The sequence below is a fragment of the Mus caroli genome, unplaced genomic scaffold (assembly GCF_978045245.1).
Source record: "Mus caroli unplaced genomic scaffold, Mus_caroli_1 scaffold_1, whole genome shotgun sequence".
NCBI lineage: Eukaryota > Metazoa > Chordata > Mammalia > Rodentia > Muridae > Mus > Mus caroli.
Window position 1 is genome coordinate 116,248,398 of NW_028227256.1, and position 18,947 is coordinate 116,267,344.

General features: G+C 36.8%; 1 protein-coding gene across 3 annotated transcripts in view; it reads right to left on the reverse strand.

Annotated features, from left to right (window-relative positions):
- The window catches only part of Ptpn4 (protein tyrosine phosphatase non-receptor type 4), a 189,483-nt gene that overhangs the window by 95,085 nt on the left and 75,451 nt on the right, over positions 1–18,947 (reverse strand). For all 3 annotated transcript variants that reach the window (XM_085840534.1, XM_085840532.1, XM_085840540.1), the window contains exons 6-9: positions 16,451–16,495; positions 15,999–16,051; positions 15,602–15,722; positions 584–671 (exon numbers count right to left, since the gene is read on the reverse strand). In XM_085840534.1, coding sequence (XP_085696660.1) covers positions 584–671; positions 15,602–15,722; positions 15,999–16,051; positions 16,451–16,495 — 307 coding nt within the window. The remainder of the gene's footprint in view (positions 1–583; positions 672–15,601; positions 15,723–15,998; positions 16,052–16,450; positions 16,496–18,947) is intronic.

Here is an 18,947-nt window from a genome sequence, read left to right on the forward strand (position 1 = left end):
CAGAGGATAACAATCTCTGAAACAAAAATGTTTCAAACAGATAAAGAGTTACACTATGAAAATGCAGTGACTATAGATTTAAAGATATGACATGCAGACATGGGCTTTACAAATAAAATTTGACCCTGAGATAGCTCAGTGTCAGAAACAAAACGGCAAACCTCAGTGATATGAGAGCATCTTGTATGATATTGATTAGCAAAGATTTTGATAAAACTAGGCCCTAAGACAACCTTTTGTTTACAAAACAAATATTCTAAAGATACTGGCCCAACAGTCTATACTGGTTTACAACATAAACCAACACCTGAAAGAAACAAAAACAATTCATTTTCAGCCATCATGTACTTATCAGGAGGAAAGTTTTAGTGCAACTATGTCAGCAGCAGACACAAATTATCTTGTTACCTAGTTCTCTCAAGAAATTAAAATTTTGAGGAGTTGAAGTTTATGGCTAAGTATAAAAATACTTGAGGCCCTGGTTCCATAACCCCAGCACTATACACATACTAAAAAGATTTTAGAATCCTTGATACCAAGGAAAGAAGCATTACACCATCTAAGTTTATTTTTCTTTACTTACCCTTGCATAGTGAAATTCAACTCCATAGAGTTCTAAGGTACGTGCCGCATTTAGGTAATTAAATTCTGCTTCTGCAGGAGATAAGCCACTGTAAAGAAAACATCAGGTCAAAAACTAGATCCATAAAAAAGTTACAAGTTACAAAAAGATTATGTGGAGTATAAGTTTTATGTAGTAACATCTACATTATTTCAAGATCATACATGCAGTAATTCATATTTTTCCCAGATTATCTTCTTTATTTTCCAGGAATATAAGAATACAGTGAGAGCTGAGGCTAGTGAAATCATGGACCTTAAGGTACCTACTACCATCCTTTTTCTAAAACAATATAATTCATTATTACATCCTAAAATTTTTCATTATGCCCAGAGCTAACTGTAGTTCTTATCCCCTTATCAAACAGGTACTTTTGCTGTCTCTTTAAAGCAACTGAGACCATTACAGAAAACAACAGCAGGTCAAAATGCAGAAAAACAATGGATCATGGGGGGAGGATGCTATTTCCACTGAATACATCTATAACAACTCCTGAACTAAGGCTCAGAGAACACTGAGGAAGAGGGGAGCAAAAAGACTACAAGAGCCAACAAACCAGGAAGTCTACTGTGAGAGTGCGTCTTCTACAAATGATAAGCTTCATTCATGATACCCCAACAATTTAGCTGCTTAAACAATGGTGGTAACAACAGACTTACTAACAGGGAAAAGGGAAACTCATAAGGTCCCACCCCTAGATAAACAACCAATGCTTCAGAACAGAGACAAAATTTTTCCCAGGGATAAACCCTCTAATTGGCTATCCAAGTGTTGAACCCTAAAATTATAAAAACATAAGCCAAACGGACTTAGCAAACTGTACTCATATGCTTAGGCATACACACGCGCGTGCACAAACACACACACACACACACACACACACACACACACATAAAGAAAAAGGCATCAATTTGAGAGGTAATCAAAGCACTGAAAGTAGCACAAGTAGGAAAGGGAAGTTGAAGAATGGTGAAATAATCTATTTTTAAAAATGTAAGGCCTGGAGAGATGGTTCAGCAGTTAAGAGCACTGACTAATCTTCCAGAGGTCCTGAGTTCAAATTCCAGCAATTACACGGTGGCTCACAACAATCTGTAATGGGATCTGATGCCCTCTTCTGGTGTGTCTGAAGACAGCTACAGTGTACTTGTATATAATAAATAAATAAATCTTTAAAAAATTATAAAAAAATTTAAAAGACACCCACAACTATAAAACACTGGGGAGTACTACAGGTCAGAAGTGAATAAAAGGAAAAGAATACTGTACGTTCTAAAACCCCTAGCTAATTTTATAGCTATCGACATAGGCACTTATTTCCTTACACAACTTTAAAACAATTCTCATAATTCAGTTTATACCATAGCTGTATATGAAATATATGGGTTATAATGTATATACACTGTCATAACATGTACAAACATGAGTATTAAGAGATTTTTAGGACAATCATGTATTCTTTAAAGTTCTACCATTAATCTGTTTTAACATTTCAACAATGTTTGCTATATGTTTCAAAATATATCATATTTAGTATAACAATAACATATGGAGAATAAATAATTAGATTACATCTGAGATGCAAAGAAGTACAATTCCACAGGAAAGCCTCAGCTTTCCTGGTTAAAGCTTTATATTTAATATATATTTCTAGTGATTCTCAAAACAAAAATTTCAGAACTACGTAAAACTACAGTCATTTTACAAGGTCTACTATATTTCAAATATACTCCTAACATCCTTAGTAATATGAGTTAGCATGCAATATAGCAGAGAACTATAACAGCTAGGTTATCAACTTTTTCATCACTGATACTGGGTAGGAGCCAACCAACTTGACAATACACAATCAAAATGAATGTGACCCCTCAATACTAATAAAAAAACTGTGTGAACCACACAGTCCTCCCAATTAAACTAGGTAATTCTGTTTTTGTTTTTAAATTTAATGAATCGGATTTCAAACAGAACTACCTCGTGGAAATTCGACCCCATTCCTTATTTAAGGAGCTTTTTTCAGGTAAATTTAAAACTCCAATTTATCTTCAAAGCATTGATTTCAATAGGCTATATGAAGAGTTTTTACTTATAAAGGGATGGCTTTTATAGGAAAACAGCATCCACATCACACCAGACAAATTAGTTTAATTAATTTTTAATTAGATTTTTTTCTTCATTTATATTTCAAATGCTATCCTTGAAACCCCTATACCCTCGCCGCCCCTGCACTGCTCCACAACCCACCCACTCTTGCTTCCTGGCCCTGGCATTCCCCTGTACTGGGGCATATAATCTTTGCAAGAACATGGGCCTCTCCTCCAATTAATGTCCTACTAGGCCATCCTCTCCTACATAATGCAACAAGAGACACCAGCTCTGGGGGGTACTGGTTAGTTCATATTGTTGTTCTTCCTATAGGGCTGCATACCTTTTTAGTTCCTTGGGTACTTTCTCAAGCTCCTTCATTGGGGGCCCTGTGTTCCATCCAATAGCTGACTGTGAACATCCACTTCTGTATTTGCCAGGCACTGGTATAGCCTCACAAGAGACAGCTATATCAGGGTCCTGTCAGCAAAATCTTGCTGGCATATGCAATAGTGTCTGGGTTTGGTGGTTGTTTATGGGATGGATCCCTGGGTGGGGCAGTCTCTGGATGGTCTTTCCTTCCTCTCTGTAATTCCTTCGTTGGGTATTTTGTTCCCCATTCTAAGAAGGAACAAAGTATCCACATTTTGGTCTTCTTCTTGAGTTTCATGTGTTTTACAAATTGTATCTTGGATATTCTCAGTTTCTGGGCTAATATCAGTGAGTGCATATCATGTGTGTTCTTTTGTGATTGGGTTACCTCACTCAGGATGATGCCCTCTAGGTCCATCCATTTGCCTAGGGATTTCATAAATTCATTCTTTTTAATAGCTGAGTAGTACTCCATTGTGTAAATGTACCACATTTTCTGTATCCATTCTTCTGTTGAGGGACATCTGGGTTCTTTCCAGCTTCTGGCTATTATAAATAAGGCTGCTAAGAACATAGTGGAGCATGTGTCCTTCTTACCTGTTGGGACATCTTCTGGATATATGCCCAAGAGAGGTATTGCGGGATCCTCTGGTAGTACTATGTCAAATTTTCTGAGGAACCGCCAGACTGCTTTCCAGAGTGATTGTACAAGCTTGCAATCCCACCAACAATAGAGGAGTGTTACTCTTTCTTCACATCCTCGCCAGCATCTGCTGTCACTTGAATTTTTGATCTTAGCCATTCTGACTGGTGTGAGGTGGAATCTCATGGTTGTTTTGATTTGCATTTCCCTGATGATTAAGGGTGTTGAACATTTTTTCACATGCTTCTCAGTCATTCAGTATTCCTCAGTAGAGAATTCTTGGTTTAGCTCTGTAGCCCATTTTTTAATGGGGTTATTTGAATTTCTGGAGTCCAGCTTCTTGAGTTTTTTGTATATATTGGACATTAGTCCCCTATCTGATTTAGGACTGGTAAAGATCCTTTCCCAATCTGATGGTGGCCTTTTTGTTTTATTGACAGTGTCTTTTGCCTTACAGAAGCTTTGCAATTTTATGAGGTCCCTTTTGTCGATTCTCGATCTTACAGCACCAGCCATTGCTGTTCTATTCAGGAATTTTTCCCCTGTACCCATATCTTCGATGTTTTTCCCCACTTTCTCCTCTATAAGTTTCAGTATCTCTGGTTTTATGTGGAGTTCCTTGATCAACTTATGAGCTTTGTACAAGGAGATAAGAATGGATCAATTCCCATTCTTCTACATGATAACCGCCAGTTGAGGCAACACCATTTGTTGAAAATGCTGTCTTTTTTCCACTGGAACGTTTTAGCTCCTTTGTTGAAGGTCAAGTGACTATAGGTGTGTGGGTTCATTCCTGGGTTTTCAATTCTATTCCATTGATCTACCTGTCGCTGTTCCAGTACCATGCAATATTTTTCACAATTGCTCTGTAGTACAACTTGAGGTCAGACATGGTGATTCTACCAGAGGTTCTCTTTTGTTGAGAATAGTTTTTGCTATCCTAGGTGTACTGGCTAGTTTTGTGTCAACTTGACACAGATGGAGTTATCACAGAAAAAGGAGCTTCAGTTGAGGAAATGCCTCCATTTTCTCAATTAGTGATCAAAGGGGAAAGGCCCTTTGTGGGTGGGACCATCCCTGGGTTGGTAGTCTTGGGTTCTATAAGAGAGCAGGCTGAACAAGCCAGGGGAAGCAAGCCAGTAAGGCACATCCCTCCATGGCCTCTACATCAGCTCCTGCTTCCTGGCCTGCTTAAGTTCCAGTCCTGACTTCCTTGGTGATGAACAGCAGTATAGAAGTGTAAGCCAAATAAACCCTTTCCTCCCCAACTTGCTTCTTGGTCATGAGGTTTGGGGAGGAATAGAAACCCTGACTAAGACACTAGGTTTTTTGTTTTTCAAGATGAAATTGCAAATTGCCCTTAACTCTGTGAAGAATTGAGTTGGAATTTTGATGAGGATTGCATTAAATTTGTAGATTGCTTTTGGCATGATAGCCACTTTTTCTATATTAACCCTGGCAATCCATGAGCATGAGAGATCTTTCCATCATCTGAGATCTTCTTCGATTGCTTTCTTCAGAGACTTTAAGTTCTTATCATACAGATCTTTCACTTCAGTCACACCAAGGTATTTTATATTATTTGTGTCCATTGTGAAGGGTGTTGTTTCCCTAATTTCTTTCTCAGCCTGTTTATCCTTTGTGTAAAGAAAGGCCACTGATTTGTTTGAGTTAATTTTATATCCAGCTACTGCGCTATCATATCATCTGCAAATACTGATATTTTTACTTCTTCCTTTCCAATTTGTATCCCCTTGATCTCCTTTTGTTGTCTAATTGCTGTGGCTAGGACTTCAAGTACTATATTAAATAGTTAGGGAGAAAGTAGGCGGCCTTGTCTATTCCAGGTTTTAGTGGGATTGCTTCCAGTTTCTCTCCATTTAGTTTGATATTGGTTACTGGTTTGCTGTAGATTGCTTTTATTATGTTTAGGTATGGGCCTTGAATTCCTGATCTTTCAACGACTTTTTTCATGAAGAGATGTTGGATTTTGTCAAATCCTTTCTCAGCATCTAATGAGATCATCATGTGGTTTTCTTTCTTTAAGTTTGTTTCTATAGTGGATTACACTGATTGATTTCTGTATATTAAACCATATCTGCATCCTTGGGATGAACTCTACTTGATCATGATGGATGATCGTTTTGATGTGTTCTTGGATTCAGTTTGTGAGAATTTTATAGAGTATTTTTGCATCAATATTCGTAAGAGAAACTGGCCTGAAGTTCTCTTTCTTTGTTGGGTCTTTATGTGGTTTAGTTATCAGAGAAATTGTGGCTTCTGTTTCTATTTTGTGGAATAATTTGAGGAGAATTAGAATTAGGTCTTCTTTGAAGATCTGATAGAACTCTACACTAAACCCATCTAGTCCTGGGCTTTTTTTGGTTGGGAGACTATTAATGACTGCTTCTATTTCTTTAGGTGATATGGGACTGTTTGAATCTTTAATCTGATCCTGATTTATCTTTGGTACCTGGTATTTGTCTAGAAAATTGTCCATTTCATCCAGGTTTTCCGATTTTGTTGAATATAGCCTTTTGTAATAGGATCTGATGATGTTTTGGATTTTCTCAGGTTCTGTTGCTTTGTCTCCCTTTTCATTTCTGATTTTGTTAATTAGTATACTGTACCTGTGCCCTCTAGTTAGTCGGGCTAAAGGTTTATCTATCTTGTTGATTTTCTCAAAGAACCAGCTCCTGGTTTGGTTGATTCTTTGTAGAATTCCTTTTGTTTCCACTTGGTTGATTTCAGTTCTGAGTTTGATTATTTCCTGCTGTCTACTCCTCTTGGATGAATTTTTGATCTAGAGCTTTTAGATGTGCTATCAAGCTACTAGTGTATGCTCTTTCTAGTTTCTTTTTCGCGGCACTCAGATCTATGAGTTTTCTTCTAAGGACTGCTTTCATTGTGTCTCATAAGCTTGGGTATGTTGTGGCTTCATTTTCATTAACTCTAAAAAGTCTTTGATTTCTTTATTTCTTCCTTGACCAAGTTATCATTGAGTATCGTTCAGCTTGACTTGAATGTTGGCTTTCTATCATTTAAGTTGTTATTGAAGATCAGCCTTAGTCCGTGGTGATCAGACAGGATGCATGGGATAATTTCAATATTTTTCTATCTATTAAGGTCTGTTTTGTGACCAACTATATGGTCAGTTTTGGAGAATTTACCATGAGGTGATGAGAAGAACATATATCCTTTGGTTTTAGGATAAAATATTCTGTAGATATTTGTTAAATCCATTTGTTTCATAACTTCTGTTAGTTTCAATGTGTCTCTGTTTAGTTTTTTTTTCCAAGATCTGTCCATTGATGAGAGTGGGGTGTTGAAGTCTTCCACTATTATTGTGTGAGGTGCAATGTGTGCTTTGAGCTTCACTAAAGTTTCTGTAAGGAATGCGCTTCTCCATTTGCTTGGAAAATTGTTTTCCAGCCTGTCACTCTGAGGTAGTGTCTTTCTTTGTCCCTGAAGTCGGTTTCCTATATGCAGCAAAATGTTTCGTCCTGTTTATGTAGCCAGTCTGTGATTCTATGTTTTTTTTAAATGGGGAATTGAGTCCATTGATATTAAGGAAAATAATTCTTGCTTCCTGTATTTTTGTTGTTTAGAGTTGGGATTCTGTTCTTGCGGCTATCTTATTTTAGGTTTGTTGAAGGATTACTTTCTTGCTTTTTCTAGGGCATAATTTCCCTCCTTGTGTTGGAGTTTTCCCTTTATTATCCTTTGAAGGGCTGGATTCGTGGAAAGATATTGTGTGAATTTGGTTTTGTCATGGAATACTTGGGTTTCTCCGTCTATGGTAATTGAGAGTTTTGCTAGGAATAGTAGACTGGGCTGGTATTTGTGTTCTCTTAGGGTCTATATAACATCTGTCCACTACCTTTTAGCTTTCATAGTCTCTGGTGAGAAGTCTGGTGTAATTCTAATAGGTCTGCCTTTATGTATTACTTGACATTTTTCCCTTACTGCTTTTAATATTCTATCTTTATTAAGTGCATTAGATTTTCCGATTATTATATGTCGGGAGGAATTTCTCTTCTGGTTCAGTCTACTTTGAGTTCTGTAGGCTTCTTGTATGTTCATGGGCATCTCTTTCTTTAGGTTAGGGAAGTTTTCTTCTATAATTTTGTTGAAGATATTTACTGGCCCTTTAAGTTGAAAATCTTCATTCTCATCTATACCTAGTATCCTTAGGTTTGGTCTTCTCATTGTGTCCTGGATTTCCTGGATGTTTTGAGGTAGGATCTTTTTGCATTTTCTTTGATTGTTGTGTCCATGTTTTCTATGGAATCTTCTGCAGCTGAGATTCTCTCTTCCATCTCTGGTATTCTGTTGTTGATGCTCACATCCTATAGTCCCTGATTTCTTTCCTAGGATTTCTATCTCCAGAGTTGTCTTCCTTTGGGTTTTCTTTATTGTTTCTACTTCCATTTTTATATCTTGGATGATTTTGTTCAATTCCATCACCTGTTTGGTTGTGTTTTCCTGTAATTCTTTTTTTTTTTTTTAAAGAATTATTTATTTATTATATGTAAGTACACTGTAGCTGTCTTCAGACATTCCAGAAGAGGGCGTCAGATCTCGTTGCGGATGGTTGTGAGCCACCATGTGGTTGCTGGGATCCGAACTCTGGACCTTCGGAAGAGCAGTCGGGTGCTCTTACCCACTGAGCCATCTCACCAGCCCTCCTGTAATTCTTTAAGGGATTTTTGTGTTTCTTTTTTAAGGACTTCTACCTGTTTAGCAGTGTTCTCCTGTATTTCTTTAAGTGAGTTAGTTTTTAATGCCCTTCTTAAAATCCTCTACCAGAATCATGAGATATGATTTTAAATCCGAACCTCGCTTTTTGGGTGTGTTGGGGTATCCAGAACTCCCTGTGGTGGGAGTACTGGGTTCTGATGATGCCCAGTGGTCTTGGTTTCTGTTAGTAAGATTCTTACGTTTGCCTTTCGCCATCTGGTAATCACTGGTGTTAGATGTTCTAGCTGTCTCTGGGCTGGAGCTTGCTCCTCCTGTGATTCTGTCAGAGCACTCTCTTCAGACAAGCCCTCCTCTTGCAGGGAAGGTGCACAGATGTCTAGAGCTCAGATCTGCCTCCTGGCTGAAGATGAAAGCCGGAAGGGACCCTGTCCAAGAAGCTTTGTTGATTCTGCAGCCCACGCGCTCTCCTGTGCGGACTGGTCTCTGAGAGACCCGGGATACAAGATGGCACTCTTGCCTGAGTCCCGGGCATCAGAGCCCTTCCTAGAGACTGACTCTCATCAGTGATCCTAAGATCCTGAGTGTGCTAGGGTGCCTGCAATGTCTAGAGTCCTCAGGGGACCGTGGGACCATCAGCTGAGTTCATGCCCAAGGTGGCCAGGGTTGGCCTAGGTTAAATTCTTAAGTCATTATAGTCTACAGTAAATTCAAGGTCAAAAAAACCTTTTATCAAGAAGGAATAAACAGTATTTTCATATCTTCTGGATAAATTAATTCAGTATCAAGAACTTTAGAATGCAAAAGCATCCCAAATCCAACACAAAAACTGAGAATGTCTGTTCATGTGAGTGTTCATTTGTAGACAGTAGATTTCAGAAAATTTCACATCCTATAAAATATTATTTCCCCATGTATTTAAAATATAGACTTAAATATACTTAATCTATACCTTAATATAAACTTTAAATATATTTAATATATAGACTGACAGACAGACTGACCAATTAATTCAATGGTAGAGCACTTTCCTAATATGAGCAAGGTCTAGGTTTGATCCAAATATTCAGTGACACATTTAGATATTTTTGATTTACAATATAAACAAATATACATTGTACTACATATAAAAACATATATTTGCCATGCTTGGCCCATTGGCTGTTCAAAATTAGGGATTGAGCTATTGTTTTTTAATTTTTGAGACACTTAAATTATTATCAAATTGGCAGTAAGAGCTAATATTTCCTTAATACCTACCATTTACTAGGTAGCAGAGCTTGAGAACTTTGTCTATATAGTCCCAAGACCCAGAATTTCTGGACAGGAGGTAGTAGCACATAACTTTAATCCCAGTGTCTATGAGGCAGAGGCAGGCAGAATTCTGAGTTTGAAGCCAGCTGGGTCTACAGCTTGAGTTAGGACTACCAGAGATACAAAGAGAAACCCTTTCTGAAAATAACAAAATAACAAACTTTCAAAAACTAACAAACAAAAAACAAAAAGAAAGAAGAAGATTCAGAATTTCTAACTCAACATATTTTAATTCTCTCAAATTTAAATCTAAGGAAACAAAGCAACAGAAACAGGACTATGGCCAAGGTTCTAAGATAGTACATAGTTTAAGCCAAGAAGTCTAACTCTAGTTCAGACTTCTAACCAATATGCAACAATATCTTTGTTCTGTCACTATTCTGAATCACAGGTTAAAGCAAAATGAATTCTAAGCCAACAAAAAAACAATTCTTAAGGTTAATTCAGACATAGTGGTGCACATTTTTAATCCCAGCACTTGGGAAGCAGAGGCAGGTGGATCTCTATGAGTTTGAGGTTGGACTACATGGCATTCCAGGATACTCAGAGCTCTGCAGAGAGAACCTGTCCCAAATCAAATCAAAACAACACAACAATTCTGTTCTTGAAAAAATGTCACACACAGCTGGAGACTTGGCTCAGCAGTTAAGCACTGGTTGTTCTTGAAGATGACCCAGATTCAGTTCCTTACATGGTAGCTCACAATAGTGTAACTCTAGTCCTGACACTCTCTTCTGACCTTAGTAGGTACTAGGCAGGCACATGGTCCATAGACATACATACAACATGCAGAACACTCATACACATAAGTATATAAATATGAAAGAATATCACAAATGATGAGATTAAAAATACTCTCAAAGTTGAATACTACTGAGAATGAAATAAGTAAACAAGTAAACAATGAAAGAATTTCATTAGATTGTTTTCTCCCCTTTATTCACTATTAAACAGAATCAACATACTTCAGAACCCTGAAAACTAATAAAATGACCAAGTCAAGTGTACTGCATATTATAAACACATTATTCCAAAATTCCTGTTTTTAAAATTAAATTTTATTTTATTTTTAACTACATGCATATGTGCTTATGTGTGGGCATGTGCACGTGTGTGGAGATACCATGGAGCCTGTCTTAGTTAGGGTTTTACTGCTGTGAACAGACACCATGACCAAGGCAAGTATTATTAAAAACAAAACAAAACAAAACATTTAATTGGGGCTGGCTTACAGGTTCAGAGGTTCAGTCCATTATCATCAAGGTGGGAGCATGGCAGTACCCAGGCAGGCATGGTACCTGGAGCTGAGAGTTCTATGTCTTCATCCAAAGGCTGCTAGTGGAAGACTGACTTCCAGGCAACTAGGGTGAGGATCTTATACCCACACCCACAGTGACACACCCATTCCAACCAGGTCACACCTATTCCAACAAGGCCACACCTTCATATGGTGCCACTCCCCGGTCCAAGGATATACAAACCATCACAGAGCCCTTTTAGAAAAGGGCATCAAGATCCCTTAAAGGTGTGAGTTACCTGATTGGGTACTGGAAACTAAACTTGGGTTCTCTGTAAGAGCAACAATTAGTGAGTCATCTCTCCAACCCCCTAAAATTATTTGTTTAAAGAACTAAGTAATTAATATATATCAGTCTTAAATTTAAATAAAAAAGTGGAAAATATGGGTATATTTATTCCCATAAGGTATGTTTTATAATTTCAAATCAAAAGAAAATGCTTTTCTGTTGCCAAAAAGCATTTTGCCTTAGGAAAGATATACTGGTCATTATGGGAACCCAGAGTTGGGGTTAGGACAGAGTTGTTTTGCTTTCATCCAACAGAAAAAGAAAAGCTATGTTCATGAGAACTAACATGGAATAGAGTTTCACGCTACTCTGAACAGCTAGCTTGTCTCTTTGGAATGTGGGGTTCCCACAGGAGAACTGAAGACAACATGTAAGAGTTAACTTACAATAGGGTGTCATGCTGTAGTTAGCAACCAGTCTCTTTAAATGTGGAATCCCGAAGGAGAGCTGATTATGACTTACCCTAGCACATGACACACAGCCAAGGCAAAACCAGACACAAGGTTGCTTGGGAATATGTTTATATAGTAAGTGGATGGAAATTTAAACAAATGTGAAAACAGAGAAAGATATTTGATTAATGTATTTAAAGAGAAAGAGAAATATAGATATATTTATTCACAAAGATATTAATCTACAAGGAAGGAAGAAAGAAATGGGAACTGATACGTTTTCATGGGTACATAGACAACTAATTAATAAATCCTGGCCTTTGGTCTCAATACATGAGAGACAAAGGCAAGGACAAATACATTCTTTGTGAGTTCAAGGCCAGCCTAATCTACAAAGCAAATTCAAGTCACCCCAGGCTACACAGAGAAACCCTGTCTCAATGAATAATAATTGTTTTAAAATGTTTTAACTGTTTTAAATTATCAAATGAAGGTAGTTATATGTTCAATGGTTATGATGGTATTGTAATTCTTCTTTGAAAGAGGTCAAAATGGAGCAGACCTAAGTAGAAAAGGGCCTGCCAAATTGGGTCAATCTATATTTTTTAATGATTTTCGGCTGGAAGAAAAAAGACCATGCTATGTTGGGAGAGAGGCTCTGTATTTGTGTTAACAGGAAAGAAAAAAAGGCTTTGGATTCCTTCCAAAATAATAAGGATCGGATTTGATAAAAGAAGACTCCCTGAACATTTTGGCAGCAGATAGGAGAAAATCAAGAAGGCCAAACAAACAGGTGATACTTGCTGATCCCTCCATTTGTGGACAGGTCTGAAACTGGCTAGACAGGAAAATATCTCCTGCCAGAACTTCAGCTATACATAGCAAATAAATCTTGTTGGCTATAGAATTCTCACGATTTATTATTACATACCATCCTTTCATATGGCAAAAATGGAGATTTATATTTACATTTTGGTCATATGATCAAAGTAACTTCTAAGGAAAGACACAGTTATTTTTCACCTGTTCAAACAAGGAGCAGAAAATCATCTTTAATTGATCGGTATACTGTGCACATTCCATATAAATAGAACTATATATTACTTGTAAGGTTTATATATTACAGAATGAAAGACCAGGAGGGCATCCCTGACAGACTTCACTTCCAAGATGTTGAGATTCTAAGACCTGCTGTTTCAGCTCTGTGGTCCTGTCTTAAACTGATGCTGTTTCCAGAAACTTGCGTCTGGAACAGCTTCAGGAAGGACTGCTAATCCCAGATGACCTCTGTTTATCCAGCCTTTCAGACTGATCCATTCAAGACTTCACTTAATCAACATATTAAGACTGGACAACGAATTAGGCCAGTAAGCTTTCTTTGACTTAACCATTTTTCTAATTCTCTTGGGTCACCAAAAAGGAAATCTTCACCCCAGTTCAGCAGGAAACAATTATAAGAAGACTGTTCTCCCACTCCCTTAAGTTTCAGTGGATAATTTTGGACATTTCATGAGTTATAGATAGATATGTTAGCATTTTAGGGGATGATTTACAAATAATTATGGTCTTTGACAGGGAGGAGGACAGATTCAGGGGTTTCTCTTTCCTTTCCTATTTTCTATCTTTCTTTATTAGGTAAGGAAAGGGGTTAAAAGGAAGAAACGGGTATATAGAAATATAAGAAATTAGATAAACAGGGTAGGTTATTGAATCTACTCTTAAAGCAAATAACACTTTAAAGCCATAATCTTACATTGGTAGAAATCTTTATATTTTGATGCAAATTTGAGGTTATATTTTGTTACATTGGTACAGAATTTTGTATATTGATACAGGTTTAGGTTTTCATTGGTATCTTTGTATACTGATACAAAATTTAAGATTAATTTTGTTATGACATAATATATGTATGGTTCAACTCTTTTTTTTTTTAAAGATTTATTTATTTATTATATGTAAGTACACTGTAGCTGTCTTCAGACATTCCAGAAGAGGGCGCCAGATCTCGTTGCGGATGGTTGTGAGCCACCATGTGATTGGTGGGATTTGAACTCTGGACCTTCAGAAGAGAAGTTGGGTGCTCTTACCCAGTGAGCCATCTCACCAGCCCCCTGGTTCAACTCTTATATAGGTATTATCCTTATGCAATTCATTTAAGGTACAAGGCTTAGTCCCAATCCTTTTAATAGCTGTGATTACAAACTGTTTAGGATAATTAAGTAATACAAATTAAGAGTCAATCAAGCTCATGGTCTTGTAAGACACTAGTCTATATTACCACAGAAATATCCATCCTGGGGTTGCACAGATAATAGCTAGCTGGAGACAGACAATGTTTATTTATTTAGATACACTATAGTTCTTCAAAAACCTTAGAAGTTCACAGAATACAGCATTTAAACACAATATTATTATTTAAAATTATTATTTAAAATTTGTTTTAATATTGAGACATGTCAACTCCTGGCAGTAACCCATTCTACTTGGGAAAGAATGATGAGCTTCAGAAACCCCCATAGGGAGTTACTTCAATCATGGCATGATAGCCACTGGGGAAAGAAAATGCCCTAACATCATCTGCAGACAGAGTGCCATCCAGAAAGGACAAGCAGATACAGGGAAGTCAACTGCCAAGCTCTGCAAAGACAGGGTAAGTGAGTCAGTCCTTCTTAATTCCTGCTTCACAAAAGGTCTATGAGATATTCTGGGCCAGAAAGCTAAAGATAGATATTCCACAGTTTTTAATTAAGTTTTTAATTTAAGGGTAATTGTTGAGGTTTGGTCTGTTGCTATGTATTGTAATTCTAAATACTGGCCCTGGTTGCCTCAGGGACAAGAGAATCCTCACACAAGGAAAGTGATACTATGTAGCCTTGCTCATTAATTTACTACTATTGTTTCAATAAAGATGATATAGCTAGGCAAAAGAGAAGTAGGTAGGGTTTCAGTTCCTAGGTCTGAGGAGGACCATGAAGAGGAAGAGGGAAAAGAAGGTGGAGAGAAGAGAAGACGCTATGTATGGGTTAGGTAAGTCATGAAAACATGGCCATGAGAACTGGCTAAGTGGAGTTAAGAGCAGCCAGATGGAACAGAACAAGTTATAACTTGGGGTTACTGACCAGAAAGTAGACATAATAGCTTAGAGAGTAGATATCTACCCAGCTCTAGTGCATTAAAATGATTATAAATATAAAAGTTGTGTCTTTTATCTGGGAACTGAATAATCTAACCAGGGTAGAAACCGCCAATTAAGATTAAATATTAAATACAACATAAACTATTTACATATAATTTATGGTTGTTACAGAAATAAAAACAAAGCACATATATGTGATAAATTAACAATGAAATGCTTTTAATATAAATCATCCACGTATTTCTTTATAATGATAGTAGAAATTCCTATATCAAATACAACAATAAAATTAAGAATGATATAAGACACTCTTCCCTCTAGAAAGGTTTCTGTCTTAGATAAGAGTCACTGCTATGATGACTATGGCAACTCTTATAAAGGAAAGCATTTAATTGAGACTGGCTTACAGTTTCGGAGATTTCATCCATTATCATCTTGTGGGGAGCATGGCAGTGTACAGACAGACAGTGCTGAAAGAGCCGAGAGTTCTACACACATCCTGATCCTCAAGCAGCAAAGAAGACTGTGTGCCACACTGGGTATAGGCTAAGCTAGGAGGCCTCAGAGCCCACCTCCACACTGATACCCTTCCTCCAACAAGGCCACACCTACTGCAACAAGGCCACACCTCCTGTTAGTGCTACTCCCTAAGGTCCAAGCATTCAAACACATGAGTATATGGGGGCCATTTCTATTCAAACCACCATAGTTGTCTATAAAGCTTATCAAACAGAAGATTAAACAAATGCTTACACGTGCTGCTGATGTAACTTTGCAATTTCTTTCTCAAAATCTTGAGGTTGATTAGGAATGAAAGAATAATCTGAGAGGTAGCCTGCCAAGTTTTCTGACTGATTGTAGTCTCCAAGTTCAGCTAATAAGAAAAAGAAAATGATCACACTTTAATACTTTAATTATACTACATCAGCAATGTCATTAATTCATACATAATTATGAAATGAATGTGTTTGTAGTGTTACATTAAACAAGTTGCAATAATTCACATAAAAATAATTGCTAACCACCTAGACATTCATTGAATTACCTCAGTAGTTTCTACTTCCTATACATCTTAAGAACTCCTGCAATGTGTTATCAATATAAACTACAAAACCATAAGCAACTTGATTTAAAGTAGACTGATACTTACACTGAACAGCAAATGATGCTAAAAGGGCAGCAGTGTTACAAGGACAGGATAATCTAGTAAGACAAAAGAGAAAATATACAACTCAAGGATAAATATAATTTTAAATATGCTGTAGTTTGTTATACTACTGATACTGGAAGTTTCTATCTGCATTCATTTTAACTACAATGAATTTAATTAAGCTGGGTTTTATGGCACATGACTATGATTTCAACATTCATGAAGTTGAGATGACTGCCAGTTTGAAACCAATCTAGATTACATAATAAGACAATGTCTCAAAAAAAAAAAACAAAAGAAACCAAATCCCCAACAAAAGACTGATAAAAGGAACTAATACTACCTATAACCATTTTTTAAATTTAATTACAGCTATCAGTCATGAGTTATTTAATACAGAATTTAAAACATTTTTAAACTATACTGTAAGAAAACCCTTAAAAATAGCTCACCTTCCAGTAAGAATGTCTTGCTTAATTTGCAAAAAATACTGATACCTTAAAAAAAGAAGATATTTAGTTGAATCATCAAATTGAGTTCTTCTATACTCTATACTTACATTAACAAAATTAAATATTTAAATATTTCCTTTTGTTATCTACTCATTAGCACATATAAATTCAGCATATGTACACATTAGGAAAGATGCCAGAAATAAGATTTTGTGAATTGATTACGAATCTTTAAAAATTATTACTATATGGAACTTTACATCTGAGTATCTTATTTGTATTATAAACCAACTCAGACTTCTAAGATCTCTGCTTCCAGGGAGAAAAGACTTAAAAGCAACCGTCTGAACACTGGTTCATGCAAGAAGAACTGGAAGCATAGACAATTTAAGCATCAATGACACAGGAGCGAAAGAGCACACTAGAAACCAGTGGGGAAAAAAAAAACCATCCTTTCTGTGCAAACAGAAAGTCAGGACAAGCACAGGCCTATTATGTACAGATCATTTTCTTCTTAACCTTCCTGGGGAAAAACAACTACCTACTTCCACTGGAGTTAAGAAAGCTCTTTCATCAGAAAATTAATTGAATTCTGTCTTCTACTATAGCTCTGGTATTAAAGTGTTTAAACAATCACCTTCCTTTAACATGAACATGATACACTGCTGAGGTCCTTACAAGATGGCACTGTCCATCTGTCCCTGATAGAGGGTAAGTTAGTCAATACCTGGGCAAAATCACCTGTGCTGAAAATACTGGCATAAAAACAAATGCCATGATATTAAATATTAAACAGGGATTTATGGACTTCAGTCAGCTTTTAAAGATTCAAAACTCAACATAAATATTATTTACTTTATTCAGCACAGTACAATCCTATCAAATCTATTTGATTTCATAATCAAAACTTTAAGATGGGACTGGTAACATAAGTCATAAAACCACTAAACATAAGGCCTAAAACCACTAAAAAGAAGAAGAAAAAAAATCTAGGGCTGGTGAGATGGCTCAGTGGGTAAGAGCACCCAACTGCTCTTCCAAAGGTCCAGAGTTCAAATCCCAGCAACCACATGGTGGCTCACAACCATCCGTAACGAGATCTGGCGCCCTCTTCTGGAGTATCTGAAGACAGCTACAGTGTACTTACATATAATAAATAAATAAATCTTTTAAAAAAAAAATCTAAAAGGCCTTTAGTATAAAATGTTATATAGCTGTGAATTAAAGTTAATATATATCCTTGGTATATTTGTAAAATTCTATAAAAATAGTACTTATACTTACTGAAAATAATTTACATACCATTTAACTTTGGTTAAAGATGGGAATTATTAGATTAAAAACCAGAAGGCAAGTTCTAAAGTAGCCAAGGAACTGGGTCAAAATTCTAAACCCTGGGTGAGCCTTAGTTAACTGTGTGCATGTTTCAGGAGTTAAAGACAAATCACTTCTACTAATACTGGTACTTGCCAACACTAACGTACACTCATTACAATGGAAGACTTCTGATGCCACTGCTTTTTCTTCCCGCTAATTTAAAATGGTTTCTATCTCAAAGTAAGGAGGAAGAGCAAACATTCTTTTGTTTGTGTGTGAAAGGGAAACTATTCCCAAAAAGGTAGCAACTTGCTAATAATCAGGATCACCACACTAAGTATTTCTTCTTTTCTTTATTTGAAAATAGATTTTCTCCCTTTCTATTTCTTATTAGAAAGCAGGCATCTTGTTGTGCCACCTATAGGGTTGCAGATCCCTTTAGCTTCTTGGGTACTTTCTCTAGCTCCTTCATTAGAGGCCCTGTGTTCCATCCAATAGCTGACTGTGAACATCCACTTCTGTATTTGCCAGGCACTGGCATAGCCTCACAAGAGACAGCTATATCAGGGTCCTGTCAGCAAAATCTTGCTGGCATATGAAATAGTGTCTGGGTTTGGTGGTTGTTTATGGGATGGATCCCTGGGTGGGGCAGTCTCTGTATGGTCATTCCTTCCATCTCAGCACCGAACTTTGTCTCTGTAACTCCTTCCATGGGTATTTTGTTCCTCATTCTAAGAAGGAACAAAGTATCCACACTTTGGTCTTCCTTCTTCTTGAGTTTCATGTGTTTTACAAATTGTATCTTGTATATTCTCAGTTTCTTATCAGTGAGTGCATATCATGTGTGTTCTTTTGTGTTTGGGTTACCTCATTCAGGATGATATACTCCAGATGCATCCATTTGCCTAAGAATTTCATGAATTCATTGTTTTTAATTGCTGAGTAGTACTCCATTGTGTAAATGTACCACATTTTCTGTATCCATTCCTCTGTTGAGGGCCATCTGGGTTCTTTCCAGCTTCTGGCTATTATAAATAAGACTGCTATGAACACAGTGGAGCATGTGTCCTTATTACAAGTTGGAACATCTTCTGGGTATATGCCCAAGAGAGGAATTGCTGGATCTTCCGGTAGTATTATGTCTAATTTTCTGAGAAACCGCCAACTGATTTCCAGATTG